This window comes from Delphinus delphis, chromosome 13 (genome assembly GCF_949987515.2).
Source record: "Delphinus delphis chromosome 13, mDelDel1.2, whole genome shotgun sequence".
NCBI classification, from domain to species: Eukaryota; Metazoa; Chordata; class Mammalia; order Artiodactyla; family Delphinidae; genus Delphinus; species Delphinus delphis.
In genome coordinates this window covers 25715495-25735184 of record NC_082695.1, presented here as the reverse complement: position 1 = coordinate 25735184, position 19690 = coordinate 25715495, and the positions used below count along the sequence as shown (strand labels likewise).

Sequence of the window (19690 nt, the reverse complement as noted above, 5' to 3'; positions counted from 1 at the left end):
CCCTTGTGGGCCACACAGGGACGCTTGCCTAGGGCGCCTGGACCCCCAGATTGGGGGCTCCACCCTCAGCAGCTCCTTGGCTACCCCGTCAGGTCACGAGACCCGTGATGCCGCTAACTAGGAGACATTGGATGTTGGAAGCTTTATTTTTAAACCTCACAGAGGACGGAGAGCCGGACGTGGGGCCAGAGGAAGCCTGTGCATGTGAGCTTGGCAGTCCTGCTTGAGGGGCAAACCTTCGGGCTGGCCTGGGCTTCTGTCCATCCGTCTGTCTGGCAGCCATGCCCAACTGCCCTGAGGGAAGGCCAGCCACCCTGGGCTGCAGCCCCGCGGTGCCACCCACAGTGAAGGACAGGCCTGCCCAGAGTCTTTGACAAATGAGGGTTTACATTTCTGTAGGTCGTTTTGAGCTTAAATTGTAGTTTTCTAGACATTAAAAACATTCAGATTTTGTTAATTCCCTGGTGAGGTTATCAGGTAAATTAAACGACTTTTTAAACAACTCCCATTTCTGATCCCTCCTAATATCTGACAGATGCCATCAAGAATAAGCATTAAGGTATAAAAATACTGTATATGTACTGTGCAGAAGACATTACATAGTTTAACTTAAATGCATTTATAATCCTAGCATCACCTCCCACTCTTCGCAAGGAAAAAAAATATCTTAAATAAATAAAAGTCACAGGGTGATATTTACTGTTTAGGAATTTAAAAGGGTGGCGCATCCCAGCACTTGACCAGGTCTCGTGAGTGTCCGTCCTCGAAGCTGCTCACGGTCAGTTCATTTGGTTTCAAAAGGAGCTCGGATTTTGCAGAAGACTAACAAGAAAAGTGTTAAGAGTCTTTGTTGGTGTCAGCTACAAAAATACAAAAGTCATCATGGACCACTGGTAAAAACACTTCGATGCCACCACAGAGACGGCACAAAACCAAAGTGCTCAGAGCAGAGGAGCAGTAACTGTGCCCAGAACATACAAAACCTCTAAATATAAGTTGAGTGTATACAAAGGAATTTTAGGAGGTTCCTCAGCGTCAGGAAGCATCTTTTGGAGAAGCAGCTGGGCCACAGGCTGAAGCTTGGGGAGGAGGCCCGGCTGAGGAGCCGCTGGCTCAGGTGGGGTCTCAGGGATTTGTACTCACGTCTCAGGGAAGGTGCTGGCTGGGCCTTCACGGGGCACTGAGGACCAGGCCCAGGGCCCAGCTTGGGAGGCGGCAGAGTGCCTGCAGTGGAGGTCTGCGCTGTGCCAAGCACTTCCCTTGGCAACTTGAGATGCATTCAGGCCCGCTGGTCACCCTCGTGGACGACCCGGCAGGCAGCGCACTCCCCACGATCCAGGCTGCAGGTCCAGGCAGAGATGGTGTCAAAGGGAAGCCCAGGTGAGTGGCTGGGGGTCAGGGGAGGGCCACCCACCAACTGGCAGCCAGTCCCTCTCTGTCCCCAGCCAGCTCATGCTTGTGGCCATAGGACTAACCTCGTCTGAAGGAGTTTGGGAGCCGGCCTGTACCCTCCTCTCTTCCCCCTGCCCTCAGCCCTCTCTCTGACCCTCAGCACTGGGGTCCCGGGAGTCTCATGACCCGGTGACCACACTGATGGCCCCCAGACGCCCAGTGGCAGGCTGGGCCCACTGGCCAGAGCCAGGTAGAACACTGAAAACGAAAACTGTTGTGGGAATGCCTTTTGGCCTCCATTCTCTGTAAAGCGGCCAAAACCCGTGGGTGGTGCCCACTCCGTGCATAGGCACAGTAAGTCGGAACTTGAACCTGTGGCAGAAACGCAGGACTCGGGAGGCCGGCTGCTGGGCCTTGCCTGTGTCGGCCCACAGGACAGAACCAGGGAGGCACGGGGACCTGTTGAGCAAACCAAACATCTTCACTGCAAAGTTTAAACCTGTCTTCCAACTGTAACCTTTTCCAAAATTTTAAAACTATCTGGCAAATGTTAAATTTGGAAGCTTAGCCTGCTCTGGCCTCTTTCAAATATGCAAAAAATAATTCTTTTTTTTCAAGTACATCAGAGTAGAAAAGGAAACCTGATTTCCCTTGGTCCAGCACGTTCCACTCTTAACTCCATGGACCAGCCGCCCAGTGCCTGACCTGGAGCCCCCATGGGCCTGGGCCTGGGCCTGCACACTGGCCCAAGACCGTCTCTGCTAACGACTCGTTCACTCGCCTGTGAGATAAGGAAGCTACTGGCTTAAATAAACATGTTACATTAGACGCATTTCTCTATAGCTTATCTAAAATGTTATTACTGGTGGCCTCTGTTTTTGAACAAGGCTAAAAACACCCTTGGTGCATAGATTCATAGATTTCTGAGAGATTCCTAAGTAAGCACTGCCCTCACAGCTCATCTGCAAGAAGAATAACCAACGTTGTTGTTCCGCGAATCGGGGAGAAGTTACCATACCTTCTCTCCAAACAAGAGGGGAACCTGGCTCTCCGAAGAGACCTCCCTGTGGGCTTTGGGGCTTCGGTCTGGTTTTCTATCAAACACGAAAGAGCACAGCCATACTATCTTAAAGGCATTGGTTAAAGAAGGTGTTAGCTGGATGGATAAGTCACCAGTTGGTTAGGTCTTTTCTCTACATCTTGAGAAATTAGAAAAAGGGCATTGAAACTTTTCAGAAATAACCGTGTTATTGAAGAAGACACAGATCAGAGGGACGCCTTACCCAGGGGATTGGCCTGGAGAGGCCGCCTGTGAGGCTCGAGTTCAAGAAACACTGCCATCAGATGTGCCTATGTTTCCATTACTTTTACCGTCTTTTTCACAAAATCGTATTCAAAAGAGAACAGGAAGTTTTCACTTTACTCCCAACCATTGTCTTTGATCATGTGAGCAAGCTCAATGATAAATTTTCCTTCCTTATATTTCTGACTGCTCTCAAAGGCGTGTTCCTTGAAAAGAGAGAGACAAGGTTTCAGGACAGAATCGGTTTTGTTTTTCAACTTCATTTTACACTTTGCAAAGAAAATAACTGCAGTATCACGTCTCCCCAGACGCCCCTTGCGCCGTGTGGTCCAGGGCGGGGGAGGGGTGGCTATCTGGGTGACCAGCCCTCAGGAGCAGGGCAGGTCTGGCCTGGACTCGCAGAATGATGGTGAAACTTGTCGGGAACTACTGATTCAAGTTTGTTACTGAGTACCGACCATGTGCAGGACAGTTTGGGAAGGGAAGCCAAGCAAAGGCCTCCTTCCCGGGACTCCAGATACAGGGGAGTGAAGTCCTCAGGGTCACAGATGGTGGACAGGGGAAGGCCCTTCTCGGGGGCGAGGGATGCAGTGGCTCAGACACAGCCCCCACCCCGTGCTGGAGTCTGGGGGTGGGTGGTGTGTGGGACAGAACCAGGGCCCAGGGCCCAGGCGGGTCCTGGGGGTGGGCCCCGAGGGGTCTGCTGTGAGCACAACTGCAGGGTCATGTCCAGTCCCCCACCTCCCACCTGGCTGGTGACCATCCCTCCCTCCCCCAGTCCATGGACTCTAAAAGGTGTGGTTTTTAAACATGTTCCTTGACTGGGAGCACCTATCCCGCTTCCTGGCATGTTTTGTTTCCACAGGGAATGTGTTCTTTATTACAGCGGACCCGCGGTCACTCACGTATTTCCACCCGAGTGTGGTCTTGCAGTTCTCACAGTAGATGTCCGCCACGGCATGCAGGCCGGTGAGAAGGACCCGCTCCTCCGCAGGGCCGCAGCCCACGTTCACCCTGTGGGGAGGAGGCGCTGGGACCCTCAGGGGGCCCCGGGCCCACAGTTCCGCCCCCACCACCTGTTCCCAGGATACAGGGTGTCCTTCCTGACTCCCCCCACCTTTGAACAACTTCTTGCCTCCCCCGAGAATCCAGGATGGGACAGGCTGTGGGGAGGGGCCCACAGTCCTGCTGTCTCGGTGGAAATCAAGATCTACCCCAGTGGGAAACAAACCACACCCAGCCTGGGAAAAAAGCATCTGCTTTTCTGAGCCCTCGATGGCAGCGAGCACTGGCAGGCTCTCAGAAGCAGCACGCGGGGCCTGGTGGCAGACACGGCACTGGCGAGGCCAAGGCAGCGATACTCACACTGAGTTGAAGAGGTAGGCTCGTCCCTGACTTCCCTGAAAGGACTGCAAAGAAGAAAGAGGGGTTAAAGGCTTTGTCGTGGTCAGATGGAAGTGACGCCATTCATCACCAGCTGGAACGTGAGGCCACGTCGGGGCGGCTCCACCCAGAGGGCCTCTGTGCTTGATTATTTTAAAGAACAGCTTACTACTGGCTTTGGGGTCCTTTGAAAGAAGCACCTCAAATTCCTTTTCGACACTAACAACCCACTCCCCCCACCATGTGGCCAGAGCAGTGCCTGAGCTACACGGCCGATCTGGAGGCCCCGGAGCAGCTCTCCCTCCGAAGCTGGTGCTGAGGGGCTGCCCTTCCACTGAAACTTCTGAATGCACAGAGGGGCCACAGAAGCAGTGATGGCACAGACACCACCTTATCTGATGGCTTTCCCTTAAGATGATGGACCCAGGACTTCCCTGGTGGTCCAGTGGTTAGGACTCTGCACTTCCACTACACGGGGCACGGGTTCCATCCCTGGTCAGGGAACTAAGATCCTGCAAGCCGCACGTGTGTCTCCCCCCGAAAAAAGGACCCTGTCACTTCCTTATCACAAGTACAGAGATGATGTTCTAACTGCCTGAAACAAGAGGCCTAAGCATGGATTCCAGAAACTTCTTGATGACTTTGTTTTCAAAGGAGCAGAAGGCTCCTGCCCAGGGAGGCAGACTTAGAGGACGGGTGGGGGTCGTGACCCACAAGCACGGGGAGGGAGGACAATCACTGTCTCCCGAGGGATTGTTTTAAATGTTCCCAAGTGGTTGGTTATAAACAGGACAAACTGCTAGTCAAGAGTTCAAGGCAATGAGGCAGGTCCTGCCCTCTTCACCCCCAGGGGGCTGCTCGTGGCCCCCACAGCGCCGTGGCCCTGGCAGAGCTTCCCTCCCAGGCTCTTTCCTGAAAGATCCAATTGCCCCCAAGGCAGCCTCTTCTCTTCTTAACTATTCTGAGTTTTAAAATTTTCTTAATTCCCTTATTATGAAACTATTTCCACAGATTTTCCAGGCTTCCTTTGTACTGTCCACGTCCCCCGGCTTTACATGAATTTAACTGCTCTTACAAGTCACTGACTCATCTTACTGTGGGATCTTCAGAGGCCCGTGGCCTGGCCCCCAAAACCCACCACTCGGCCAAGACCACGATGTAGCTGCCCTCACTCACACACACAATTTCCCTCAGTGCCATCCACAGGGCTCCAGACATTCTGGGCCCAGCAAACCCAGGAGGCCATGGGGTGGTTCAGTATTTGTCTACACTTAGGCTCAGTGATCATGGCTGAGGACAGCCTACCGAGTTCTTGACCAGACACTTGCCTTGGAGATCAGCTCATCGTGATTGGCCAGGTGGGCCCTGCAGTGGACACAACTGTACGTTCGGTGGCAGTTTGGCAGATACGCTTGGAAAGTTTTGGACCTTGTCATTTTCACCATCTCCGCTGGGCACTCCTGGCTCAGCTCAGGGCTGGCACGGGAGGAGCTGCAGCTCTGCTGGGCTCTCTGACAGAAGAAACACTGGAACATGCACGCAAGAGCCGTTGTTGTTCGGAGGGCGTGTGGCTCTGTCCACACAGCTGGGGTGAGAGAAAAACGCCACAACCTGTCAACAAGTCAACACAGAGCAGAGGGTCACAGAGAGAATGAAACACAAAAAGTGTGTTTAGGAAGCCTGTTGTGAAGAAGGGAAGTGCAGGCCTAGACGTTAAAGATCTAATACTTCAATAGTAATATGAGTACATAAAACACTAATAGCTAATCATGGCTTAGCCATTCTAAATTTAGTTGGAAGTGGCAGGTGAACTAGTTTTACACATAAATAATTTGAGAAAACTTTTGCCCAAATACATCTTATATTGTGTGGCTTCAGAAAATGTGAAACAGCAGCCAACATGACTCCCATCTGAGTGAGGCCAGCAGCACTGCATACATCTTGTCCCAAACAATGGAACTGGCGACTCAAAGCACCATGACATTTATGAATACGTGTGTGATGGATCCAGCATTAATCTCTGAGAAATTATGTGTCAGTCCAGAAGTAAACCCTCACATATAAAGTCAAGTGATTTTCAACAAGGGTGTCACAACCATTCAATGTGGAAAGAACAGTCTTTTCAACAAACGGTGTGGGAAAACAAGATATTGACATGTGAAAGAATGAAGTTGGACCCCTGCCTCACACCATATACAAAAATGCACTCAAAATGGATCAAGGAACTAAATGTAAAAACTGTAAGACCCTTAGAAGAAAATGTAGGAATAATCTTCATGATGTTGGATTTGGCAGTGACTTCTTGGATCTGACAGCAAAAGCACAGATGTGTGTGGATTTACAGAAGGTAAAGTGAGAGGAAAATGGGGCAGAGGCACTATGTGAGGAGATGAGGAGGTGATTCCAGAACTGAAGCAAGACACCAATCCACAGACAAGTCCAACAATCCCAAGCAAGATAAATAAAAAAGCCACACCTGATCACCTAATAGTGAAACTGCAGAACACCAAAGAAAAAAGAAAAAGAGTCTTAGAAGCATCCAGAAAGGAAGGGAAAATTACTTTTCAACAGCAACTTCCCAAGTAAAACAGTGGAACCCAGAAGGCAGTAGGGGAAGGTACCTGGAAAGTCCTGAAAGATAATAACTGCTTTCCCAGAATTCTACATGCAGTGAAAATATCTTTCAAGAATTCAGGAAATGGGGGCTTCCCTGGTGGTGCAGTGGTTAAGAATCCGCCTGCCAATGCAGGGGACACAGGTTCAAGCCCTGGTCCGGGAAGATCCCACATGCCGCAGAGCAACTAGGCCTGTGCGCCACAACTACTGAGCCTGCGGTCTAGAGCCCGCAAGCCACAACTACTGAAGCCCATGCACCTAGAGTCCGTGCTCCACAACAAGAGAAGCCACCTCAGTGAGAAGCCCACACACTGGAATGAAGAGCAGCCCCTGCTTGACGCAACTAGAGAAAGCCTGTGCGCAGCAACGAAGACCCAACACAGCCATAAATAAATAAATAGATAGATAGATAAATAAATAAATAAAAAGAATTCAGGAAATGACATTTGCAGACAACTAAAAAGTTTGACTTCTGCAAAATATCTCTAAAGGAAATCCAAGGATATGATTCAGACAGAAAAACAAAACAAAAAACCCCCACTAAAGTCTAAACTTCAGACTCTAAAAGAAGGCAGAATGGTGAGTAAACAAAATGGTCAATGTGCAGGTGGGCAGAGCAGCAGCGTCTCACAGAACTTTGAAGAGATCCGCTCATGATATGTGAGCAGGAGAAGCCAGGGTGAAGGCGCAGACCAATGACTCCCAGAGTCTGGGTACTGTCCAAAAAAGAAGACCCACGTATGGATTAAATGTAGATTCTGGTACATTAAGGATAAATGTTGTAATTTCTGATGAAACGTCTGCAAGAACAAAGAGCAGGTGTGTAACTTCCAAACCTGTAAAGGGAGGTGAGGAAGGGAGGAAAAACACCATGGGAAGAACAGGAAGCACAACGACAGAAGGAAGATTTAAACCCAAATATTTCAATGCATATATTAAATATAAATGAACTAAATGTTAGAGTTGAAGGTTTCAACTAGACAGAAAACAAACTTTATCTAGATGCTACTTATGAGACACACACCTTAAACAAGGATGCAGAAAGGATAAAAAGATATGGCTAGAACCTGGGTGGTGGCAACACAGACCTATGAATCATAATTATTTGCTAACAGTATATTTGTTTTATGGATATCTTGTATGTATGTGATTCACACAAAGAAGTTAAAATAGAAAAATGCAAATCAAAACCACAATGAGATATCACCTCACACCGGTCAGAATGGCTATCATCAAAAAGAACACAAATAACAAATGTTGGTGAGGATGTGGAGAAAAGGGAGCCCTCCTACACTGTTGGTGGGAATGTAAATTGGTGCAGCCACTATTGCGAACGGTATGAAGGTTTCTTAAAAACTAAAAACAGAGCTACCATATGATCCAACAATCCCACTCCTGGGCAAATATCCGAAGAAAATCATACTTTGAAGAGATACATGCACCCCAATGTTCATTGCAGCACTATTTACAATAGACAAGATACAGAAGCAACCTAAGTGTCCATCGACAGATAAATGGATAAAGAAGATGTGGTATATTTCTACAATGGAATATTACTCAGCCATAAAAAAGAATGAAATAATGCCACTTGCAGCAACATGGACTGACTTAGAGATGATCATACTAAGTGAAGTTAAGTCAGACAGAGAAAGATAACTATTATATGATACGACTTACAGGTACAATCTAAAAACTGATACAAATGAACTAATTTACAAAACAGAAGCAGACTCACAGACTTAGAAAACAAACTTATGGTTCCCAAAGGGGAAAGGTAGGGCAGGGGGTTGCGGGGGGAGGGATAAATTAGGAGCTTGGGATTAATTTACACACATCTACTATATATAAATAGATAACCAACAAGAACCTGCTGTATAGCACAGAGAACTCTACTAAATATTCTGTAATCTTTCCCATATAGGGAAAAATATCTGAAAAAGAATGAGTATATGTATATATGTATAACTGAATCATTCTGCTGTATACTTGAAACTAACACAACATTGTAGATCAACTATATTTCAATAAAAATTAACAAAAAAAAGAAGTTAAAGTAGCAAAAGGATAGAAAAAGATATTTAAATAATAAAGTAAAGGGACTTCCCTGGTGGTACAGTGGGTAAGACTCCGCACTCCCAATGCAGGGGGCCCGGGTTCGATTCCTGGTCAGGGAACTAGATCCTGCATGCCGCAACTAAGAAGCCCGCATGCCACAACAAAGACCCAGCGCAGCCAAACTAAAAACAAATATTGAAAAATAATAATAAAGTAAAAACTATATTAAATATATTCATATTTTGCTTATATAGTAACATTTTAAAATTTTTTAAAATTATTTTTGGCTGTATTGGGTCTCTGTTGCTGCGCGCAGGCTTTCTCTAGTTGCCACGAGCAGCGGCTACTCTTCGTTGTGGTGTGCGGGCTTCTCACTGCAGTGGCTTCTCTTGTTGCAGAGCACGGGCTCTAGGTGTACAGGCTTCAGTAGTTGTGGCACACAGGCTTCAGTAGTTGTGGCATATGGGCTTAATTGCTCTGGGGTATGTGGGATCTTCCTGGACCAGGGATCGAACCCATGTCCCCTGCATTGGCAGGTGGATTCTTAACCACTGTGCCACCAGGGAAGTCCCTACACAGTAATATTTAATCGAAAAACTTTATGAGATAAAACAGCAGGGAGATAAACAGCAAGCGTAAATCTTGTTACCTAATAACACAGTCTCAAAATACGTAAGTCAAAAATTGAAAAAACCTTGAGATAAATTTATAATCAAAATAGGACTAGTAATTGTAGTATATAAATAGTTTACATAGTAATTTATATATTTATAGTATATTTAGTATATATAAATACATAGTATATATTTGTATAAAATATAGTATATATTTTACTGCATCTTTCACTAACTGGTAGAACAACACAAACGAGGGCAGATATACAGGATTTGCACATTGTGATGAAGAAACTGGAATTAAAATACATGTAGAAAACTGTATCTAAGAACCACAGACTCATTTACTGCACACATTTACAAAAGTTGACCACACAGCACATCTCAACAAATTCAATGACTGAAACCACAGTATATTCTCTGATGACCACAATACAATTAAATTAGAAATCAATAATAAAGTATAACTAGAAAAACCCTCGGGCTTCCCTGGTGGCACAGTGGTTGAGAGTCCGCCTGCCGATGCAGGGGACACGGGTTCGCGCCCCAGGAAGATCCCACATGTCGCGGAGCGGCTGGGCCCGTGAGCCATGGCCGCTGAGCCTGCGCGTCCGGAGCCTGTGCTCCGCAACAGGAGAGGCTACAACAGTGAGAGGCCCGTGTACCGCAAAAAAAAAAAAAAAAAAAAAAAAAGAAAATCCTCATATGTTTATAATTTAGGAAATGTACTTCTATATACCCATGCGTCTAAGAATAATGGAAATTAGAAAATATTTTGAACTAAACAATAACAAAATAGGTACTTACCAGAACTTAAAGGGGAATGTAGACTCTTATTAGAAAATAAGCAGGTGGAATTAATGAGCTAAACACCCGTCTTTAAGAAGTTTGAGAAGTAACAGGAAAACAACCCCCAAAAAATGTAAGGAGGGAAAGAAATAGGAAAAAAATATTGAAACAGAAAAGGAAAACTTGGATCCACTAGGGGGGATCGCCAAGGCAAATGTGCATTCTCGGAAAAGACTAATGACCTCTGACAGCAGAGCCAGCCATCAGAAATGCCTTCTGGGGGCAAGTCTCATGGGGAAGAGGTGCTGCGGTCACTTTAAGTCAATATATTGGAAAATGTAAACCACACAGATAAATTACTGGAAAACATTAAGTTAAAAATATGATTCAAGGGCTTCCCTGGTGGCGCAGTGGTTGAGAGTCTGCCTGCCGATGCAGGGGACACGGGTTCGCGCCCCAGGAAGATCCCACATGTCGCGGAGCGGCTGGGCCCGTGAGCCATGGCTGCTGAGCCTGCGCTTCCGGAGGCTTTGCTCTGCAACGGGCGAGGCCACAACAGTGAGAGGCCCGCATACCGCAAAAAAAGAAAAATAAAAATAAAAAATAAAAAAATATATATGATTCAAGAAGAAATAGAAAACCTGAATAATCCTATAAACATCAAGGAAATCAAATCACTGGTAAAAAGTCTCCTCCCCCAATATGCACACATATCAATGCAAATCAAACACACCTACAGGCAAGGAGCTTCCCTGAAGAGTTCCACCATACTTCAAGGAAGAATTCATTCCAATCCAACACAAACTCTTTCAGGAAAGAGAAAGGGGAAGCACTCTCCAACCACCTGATGTAGCTTAAACTGACACCAAACCTGGGTCAGGGCAGTACAAGAATGGAATTCATAAACTGACACCAAACCTGGGTCAGGGCAGTACAAGAATGGAATTCAGGGGAGTTCCCTGGTGACCTAGTGGTTAGGATTCTGGGCTTTCACTGCTGTGGCCCCGGTTCAACCCCTGGTCAGGGAACAGATCCTGAAAGACCCGCGGTGCAGGAAAAAAAAAAAAGGGAATTCACTGTAAGTTTCTTCAAAGAAACCAAGATGCAAACATCCTAATATGACCAAACAGGGTCTAGCAGTATTTTAAAGGATGGTACAATATAATTAAGGTGATTTTATCACAGGAATGCAAGATCATTTAATATCAGAAAAATTTACCACCAATTGTTCTGTTTATCTCAATAGATGCAAAAAAAAAAAGCATTCAACAAAAATTTAACATCCATTCACAATTTAAAAAACATTCCACACAAACTAAGATTGTAAGAGAACTTCCTTACCTTTTACGAGGCATCTACCAAACAAATAAAAAAATCCCAAAACCACTCACAGCAAACCTCATGCTTAATGGTAAAACTTAGAAAACATTATCTTTGACATCAGGAATAAACCAGGATGCTCTCTACACTGCCACTTCCATTCAACGGTACCAGAAGTCCCAGCCAGCTGGTAAATCAAGAAAAGGCTTATAAGGGAAAACATACTCTCATACAACAGGGTAACAATAAAGTATCTAAGAGCACATTCAAAGACCGGAAACACCTTTACAGAGGACATTAGAAAACTCTGAGGGGTATAATAAAAACCTAAAGCAATGGAGAGCTAAATCATGACCAGGACTGGAAGATACTGTAAATATATGAACCGTCCCCAAAGTAATTGTTAAATGCAATTTAAATCACAATCCAGGAGGGTGTATGTGTGTGTACAAATGAGCCAGGGAGTCAGCGAGACAGAGAGAGCTTTGAGTCTAGAACTTATCTTACAAGTGTCTGCAGGGGAGGGAAAGTTTTCCTTGACCCTCTTAGGGTCCCTGGCTGGGTCTGAAAATGAAACTAACAGTAACAGGAGCAGGAAGCTTTTATACCTTTTAGACAAGGAATCAATAAGTTTGTGAAGAACTGATGAGGCTGGAGGGGTTTGGGCTGGGGTGGTCCATGGTGAAGGAGTAACTAGGAAGACAAGACAAGGTTTGTTTATACAGATTTCTCGGCCCCCATTCCCTGCCTTCCCTCTTCCTGGTGCAGGGAGGGGGCCCTCTCAAAGGGGAGTTTCATGGCCGGGTTCAGGGAAGAAGGTCACTCTGACCACCCCGCTTCTGCTGTTTTCTCAAACTCCTTCAAGCTTAAGATACTCAGGAAGCCTAGGTGCCACACGTTGGGGTGGCGTGTCCTGAACTCCATCACGTCAGAGGCCAGAAGCAGCCAGAGGGAAGCTCGTGCTGCGCCGGAGCCGGCCTGGGAGCGGTCATTTCAGGGTCATTCAGACTCACCAAGGCTGGGGTATCCTGGCTCAGGACAGAAAAACCAGCCTTAGCAAGGACGGAAAGCGCTTGTTCTGACTGCAGTGCTGACTGAACACATGTTGTCTGTTTCAGTATCTTCACCTGAGTTTTTCTCTTTGTATTTAAAGGACCCTTAAATGAATAAACTCCTCTCTTATCCCTGGTGGTTCAGGCCTTCAGAGTCCTGGGCCCCGTTAGTGGCAGAAGCACGGCTCCCAGTGACCTGAACAGAGACTAAAGAAACGGCCTTCACTTAGCCCATCCTTTAGACAAATGACACCACTCTGACTCATAGTTAGAAAGCAGGACACCCCTCGTTTCTAAATCAGAGTGGCCTCTGATGGGGCGACTCTTATTTAAAGGGGCAACTTAGGACGTCCCCGGCAGTCCAGAAGTTAGGACTCCGTCCCCCACTGCAGGTGGCCTGGGTTTAGTCCCTGGTTGGGGAACTAAGATCCCGCAAATAAAATAAAGTGGCAACTTGCCAAGTGTTTCTGTTTCTTTGAATTTCTCCATGCCGTGAATGCCCCCCACATGCCGGGGGCCTACCTGAACGCCCCTTCCCTCGGAGCAGCCCCACTCTCGGGCCCCTGTCACCTTTGTGGAGCCTGGTCCATCCTCAGCACCCACAGTCACCCTTCAAAGGCTGGGTGTGCCTCCCACCCTGGCGTCCCGCCCTCTGTGTCCTGCCCTCCGCCCCTGTCACCGCCCTCCCAGGGGTCCTAGCGGAGCAGCGGCTCAACCTGGCTGGATCTCAGTCACAGAGAAGCATGTCGTGATTTAACTAGGCTTTCAGGCTGGATGTCCCCGAGGCAGGGAAATCCTGGCCAAGTTCTCCAGCCACCAGTACACAGATGGGCTCTTCCAACCACACCTGCTGACAAGTCAGGACCCACCTTTGTACCTGAGGTGCAATGCATCACGTGCCTCACTTCTACTGCAGCCGCTGTGTCCCTGGGGTTTGGGGAGCAGCCACCACCCCACAAAGATGTTAGTGTGGGGTAAGTTCTTAGGCCAAAAACAACATTCTGGATTCCAGAAGTTTCTCTCCTAAAATAAGCATGGATATTTATTTTAAGACAGCGTAAATCAGGCCCATGTCCATATGGTGCTGTTACCACGCTTCCAAAGACAAACCCTGAGAACCAGCACCCAAGCAAGCAGCTGACACTCCCGGGAGGGCGTGGGCTCCCGGCCCTTCTCGTCCCCATACGGGTTCACTTGTCCTCCCAGCCCTGCCTCGCCCATCTGGCTGCGGGGAGGGACGGAGGCACAGGCGGGCAGGGAAGCGGGTCTCCCTGGGGCTGGTGCACAAGCTCCAGCGCTGGCAACAGTGGGGAAGAACACAGCTCAGAAGGCCAAGGTGCTGCCCACACGCCTGTCCCATCCAGCAAGGAGAGAGCAGCCCATCCAGAACCATCACGAGGTGCCCAAGAGCCTTGTGGCCCAGGCTGCTGCTGGTCTATGAGAATCCCATGAATTAACAGCAGCCCTAAGACACGAGTGGTCTGATTAGTCCCACCGTTCAGACAGGGAAACGGACACCCCGAGAGCTAGTAAGCAAGCTGTGCAGCTGGATTCAAAGCTGAGAATCTACACCCTGGACCCCTGTAAACACGTGTCTGTAGACACGTGAGCAGGTGTGAACATCACAAACGGATGCAAACCAAAGGCACACTGTACCTGTCTTACAACCTAGCAGGTTGGCAAAAATTTTAAAAAGTTGACAACCCCACTGGCGAAGGCACCTGGGACATCACTTCCATCTGGCAGCACCCACTGGCGCTCCCAGGCGCAGGCCCCAGGCCCAGGGTCCATCGCCGGCATTCCGCAAAGTAACCCGGAAAAGGCTGTTACAACATTGCCTGTAATAACGAGAGATTAGAAACCATCTCCCGTCTCACCAAGAGAGACTGGCCAAACGCACTGATGGACTTATCGGAACTGTTTCTAAGGTGGGGCCTCAGCCACTTCCTTCTCACCATCTACTTTTTTGTAACTTTTGATTTTGATACCAACTGTAGGTACTGATCACAAACACACACACAGAGCACATGGGCCCACAGGCGGGGGCGGGGGGGGGCATGGAAGGTGTCCATCAAAGAGCAACAGCACGTGTACAATTTGCTTCGGGCAGTACCAGCTTCCCTTCGCACACATGGACTTCCTACTTAAATTACAGGGTGAAAAGCTTTTTTCCACGTCCCTGGAACCGCAGCCTTCCTGGACTCCTGGACCCGCTGGGAGGGGCGAGAAGACTCCTTCAGTTCTCCCGGCCGCCTCCTGCGCCCTCAGATGAAGCCCCCTCTGCCCTCATGCCCCACCAGCTGCCCCCACGTCCCCCCGTAACCAGCCTCCTCATTCCCCCAGCGTGGCCTGCCTCCACCTCCTCCCACCAGACTGCTGAGGAGGGCGCTGGCACTGAGCCTTTCTTTTCTAAGAACCTGTGATACATTCTTTTTAATTTCTCCCACTAACTAAGTTTCCCAGCCGTGGCCCTGGGATGCCTCCTAGCAGAGGTTGCCTTTTTCCTCGCTAAGAAGGGAAGATGCAGGCATGACAGAGGGAGGGCTGCCCTGTCTTCAGCTGGAAGTGGGAGGAAAGAGCCTGGGAATCTTACGCCATTTTATTAAGCACATGCTAATTGAAACATAATTAAGCATCCCTGTGCTGGGGAAGGGAAGGGAAAAAACAGTGGCAGAGAGAAGCCAGAATGGGGCCGGTGCTGGGGGTTTGGGACCCGTGTGGCTGCGGGAGTCAGGCTGCTGAGGGGGCTCGACCCAACCAAGCCACACACGCAGAGCCTGTGGGGCCTCAAGCTGAGCTGGTACCCAGTCTGTAAAATGGGGGTGAATCGTGAGTCCCACGGAGGACCCAAGAATCACACCAGGTGTCAGGGTGCTGTTGCAGTAGCCGAGGGTTGGCAAGCTGTCTCAACGCCTCACAAACCACATGGGGAACCCTGGTCCTGGTTCTCAGGCTTCCCAGGTATGGACTACTACGTGGCTTGGCTCCATCACCGGCGACAGGCTTTCAGCAGTGCCGGTGCCACTATCACGGGAGTGATGTCGCCGGCAGCTGACTGGACCTCATTCTCTCGACTTCTTTCCTGAATTCAACTCACACTGCCCTCCCCGGAACCCTCAGCCTCCAGTGACCTGGTGGTTCAGAACTTTCTCCATCCTCCCCTCACTCAACTCTCTGCTCACAATTCCCACTCCCTGCAGGTTTTGCTGATTAGCAGATCTAACTACTTTCTAAGAAGTTAAAAGCAAGTGACTTGCAAATAAAGTGTCAGAGATGAGAAGGTTTTAAGCAGGGAACTTCTACTGCTTCTTCATATTTGAAACTATGTTCCACTCATCAGCCTACCAGGGAGAAAAAGACACTGCATGGAAAGTCCTTGCCCTCTGTACCGGCCACCCCCGCCCCTTGAGAGGATCCTGGCGGAACCTGGTGAAGGCAGGTAGGGGTCAAAGGCTCTCAACATAAAGAGCTTTATAAATTTTAGTGCTTCAAAAATGGAAAAAGTAATGTCTGGAGTTTAGTCAAAGGCATATACCTCTAACAGTTTTTAATTTTGGCAAACATACCATGGCAACATGGGGTGGTAACACCGGGGACACGGAGTGCGGGGCATGTTGGGACTGTCTGTACTATCCTTGCAACTTTTGTGTAAATCTAAGTTTCCAAAATAAAGAAGTTGATTTAAAAATCAGAAAGACGGGGACTTCCCTGAGACTGCAGTGGTTAAGAATCCGCCTGCCAATGCAGGGGACACGGGTTTGAGCCCTGGTCCGGGAAGATCCCACATGCCATGGAGCAACTAAGCCCGTGCGCCACAACTACTGAGCCTGCGCTCTAGAGCCCAAGAGCCACAACTACTGAGCCCGTGTGCCACAACTACTGAAGCCTGAACACCTAGACCGGGCTCCGCAACAAGCCACTGCGAGAAGCCCGCGCACCACAACAAAGAGTAGCCCCCACTCGCCACAGCTAGAGAAAGCCCGCGCGCAGCAACAAAGACCCAATGCAGCCTAAAATAAATAAAATTTAAAAAAAATAAAATCAGAAAAACGATTAATCAGATTGGTGATTAAGATCATTCAGTTACTTTTTTAAAGTGCCCACTACAGGCCAAGACTTGTGCTACAGCTGTGCTAAGATGGGGTCCCCCTGGTCCTGGCTGAGGGGCTCCCACACGCAGAAGACACTCTAGCCCCTGAGATGCAAGGGGAGGCAGCGGGAGGGTCTCCCAGAGCCTGAGTTAGCTCCCCTCAGACCAGGTCCCACGGCGAGGGTCGGGGGGACCCGGGCAGGATCGCAACACTCAACACCGGGATTAAGCACAGCTGTCGCGGAGGAGCAGGGGCTCAACCAACGTGTGTTCCATCTCTTGGAGCAGAGCGGAGGCCGCAGCAGGCACAGGTGCAGGGAGAGCAGCAGCTTGCTCAGGCACGCACCTGAAGGCCATCCCCGGAGGAAGGAGGCCTGGGTAGGAGTTCAAGAGATTGAGGGTTATGGGTGGAAAGAATAACATTCTTAGCAAGGAAACAACAGGTTGAGGTATGTATATTTCATACAGAAGAAAAATGCAACTGCACAGAAGAAGCTTGGGGTGGGGACGCCAACGTCGTCCACACCGTGGTCCATCTAAGACGGAACTGCAGCCCTTACCCACGCAGAACTTGACACGTAACCTGGACTCCCGGCGATGCCCGTTGGAGACCGGCCCCGCCCGGGAGAGGAGTCAGGCTCCTGCAGGCTCTGCGCCCGTGAAACTCAGTCGGTGCCACAAGTGGGGAACGAATGCGGAGCGAGGCATTTCGGCCTCGCCCTTCACGTGGGCAACTTGAAACGCCCCCCTTCCGTGAACACGCTGGGAGGCCCCTTTTGTCCTCATTTCCCTCCCCAGGCGCGACCTTTCTTTTAGGGGAAAAGCCTGTTACCGTCAGGCGGGCGGCTCCTCCCGAGCCTTCTCCAGGGCGGGGTGGGGAGGGGCGGGAGGAGGGAGAACCGGGGAAACGGTCCTGACCCGGAGTCGCGGTCCGCGCCGAACGCAGGTGGTCTCGCCGCAGCGCGCCCCCCGCCCCACGGTCGACACCGCCCGGTGCGCCCGCCGGGCCCGCCCTACTCACCGCCGCCCGCCGGTCCGCGCCCCAGCCCGCAGCGCCCATCGGCCCGGCCTCGCTCAGCGCGGGCGCGGCTCTCCGTCGGCCCCGGCGCGGCCCGGGACGCGCTGCGGCCGTTGCCTCTCCAGCTGCGCGCGAGACATGTCCGCCGCCGCCCCCGGGCCGCCTGCCCTTTGTTTTGAAGCCGCTGCCCCGCCGCGCCGCCGTTAACGGCCTGGGAGCGCGGCGCCGACCAATCAGCGCGCGCCCCTACCCCCGGACACGCCGCGCGCCCCGCCCCTCGCCCCGCCCCCGACGGCGCGCCCCCGTCCCGCGCGCCCCCGCCCACAGCTCGGCCGGCTCGCCCTCGGCTGGGCAGGGCAGGGCGCACGTGCCGCGGTGGGGGGGAGCGTCGCGCTCCCATTGGCCGGCCCGCCGAGCGCGGCCTCGGAGCCCGCCAGTGAGAGTCGAGGGTAGCGAGGGCGGGGCCTCGAGGGGCGGGTGTGGGGCGGGGCTAGGGCGGGGCGGGCTCAAAAAGCGGAGCGCGGCGCGCAGGCGCGGGTTGTCCAGGGCTGAGATCTCGGCCAGCGGTTTATGTGGCGGTCGGAATCACGAGTCCGGGAAGCTGGCGGTCGCCTGCTCTTCCCGGCACACGTGGGTCGGCCGAGGCCACGCCGGCTCACAGCCCCGGGGGCTGGGGGAGGGGGCGCGGGCCGGGCTTCCTGGCCGGACCCCTCGACGACCCCGTCCCGAGGGCGGGTCCTCCGCGTCGCCACCCCGCCCCCATCCCGGCCGCTCCAAGCTGCTGGACCTGAGCGCCTTGGATGCACACGTGGCCCGTGGGGAAGCCCCGGACAGCCCGCCCCGCCCCGCGTCCGCACTCCGCCCCGCAGGCCTCCCCTGTATTCATTGTGTGGGTCCCCCGGCCTTTCTCCGTAGATTGATGTTTAAATCCCAGCATCAGCATCAGCCCACCCCGTTTGGGTCACAGCGTAGATACCCTTTCTATACATGGTAGCGCCCTTGATCTTGTTTCCTTCCCGCGATGCAATGTATCCGCACAGCTCTCGGTGCCTCTGGGTGAGTCCCATCTGCCGTTGGAGCGCGGCCGTTCTCCCGGCCACGTCCCCAGCTCCCGGCTTCCACAGAGCCCGCTGCTAAGTGACTTGAAGACGGTTCTTGCACCTTTTCATGAACTATTGAGCCTTTCAGGTCTCCTTCCATCTCCAACTGCGTTTCTTTTTTCTTGTGAATTTTCAAGATTCCTTTGATTGTCTAAAATATTAAGCTTTGGTTGTTTTTGCTATTGCAAATATTTTTTCTCAGCCAGTCCTCTGCTGAAAAAAAAATCCTAATTTTGATGTGAGCCAAAGTTTTATAATTTTGTATCCTGCTTTTTTTCTGTTATTGCAGGTTTTTTTTTTATTGCAGGTTTTTTAACATTTTTCCTGGCTGCTCAATATTAACCTAAATATCTAGCTATGAGTGGTAGTTGGGCACTTCGATTAGTTTTGCACTATTTCTTCAAACCCCTTCATTCTTCGAAAAATTTAGCACGAGATTCGCTGTAGTTCTTTGCATTTCCTGGCTTCCTTCTTGGAGACACAGCTTTCCCTTAGAATGGAAGTGAGTGCAGCCACAGTGCCCTGGCCTGTCAGCTCACTGGCCCTCTCCTGCAAGGATCTTGCCCTTTGTGCGACCCCAGACACGAACCCCCTCGCTGGCCACTGACCAGTGCCTTTCAAATGTTTTTAACTATGACCACAGTAAAATTTACATGTTATGGGTACAAAATTTCTGTTTCGGATGATGAAAAATCGGGGGGATGGTTGCACTTAAGAATGTGCATGCACTTAACACCACTGCATTACAAACTTAAGAATGGTTAAAATGGCAAATGTTACGTTATTGTGCTTTACTATAGTAAAAAATAGTACAAAACACATTCTACATTATGATCCAGCACCCACATGTATAGGACAAGTTTCATGATCTAATCTGCATCCTTGTGCAAGGCCCTAATATTTTCTATACTCTCCTGTTTTATTTTACTTAACCACAGCCTGCATATGACTCCCTACA

The 19690-nt window shown here is 50.1% G+C and overlaps 1 protein-coding gene across 1 annotated transcript; it reads right to left on the bottom strand.

Annotated features, from left to right (window-relative positions):
• Positions 1–189: 189 nt before the first annotated feature.
• Positions 190–17851, bottom strand: YPEL1 (yippee like 1). Its single transcript, XM_060028496.2, has 9 exons — positions 17636–17851; positions 5407–5689; positions 4061–4104; positions 3601–3709; positions 2676–2901; positions 1765–1851; positions 1144–1340; positions 701–822; positions 190–426 (listed from the first exon to the last, which is right to left on the bottom strand). The coding sequence occupies exons 2-5, from the start codon at positions 5611–5613 to the stop codon at positions 2812–2814; spliced, it is 450 nt and encodes a 149-aa protein (XP_059884479.1). The 5' UTR covers positions 5614–5689; positions 17636–17851; the 3' UTR covers positions 190–426; positions 701–822; positions 1144–1340; positions 1765–1851; positions 2676–2811.
• Between the last annotated feature and the right edge of the window lie 1839 nt (positions 17852–19690).

Excerpts from the sequence above, each read along its gene's own strand:
- YPEL1 (XM_060028496.2), bottom strand. The coding sequence starts at position 5,613 with ATGTTCCAGTGTTTCTTCTGTCAGAGAGCCCAGCAGAGCTGCAGCTCC. Across the intron at positions 4,105-5,406 it reads ACGATGAGCTGATCTCCAAG|TCCTTTCAGGGAAGTCAGGG; the intron begins GCAAGTGTCTGG and ends TCTTCTTTGCAG. Across the intron at positions 3,710-4,060 it reads GCCTACCTCTTCAACTCAGT|GGTGAACGTGGGCTGCGGCC; the intron begins GTGAGTATCGCT and ends TCCTCCCCACAG.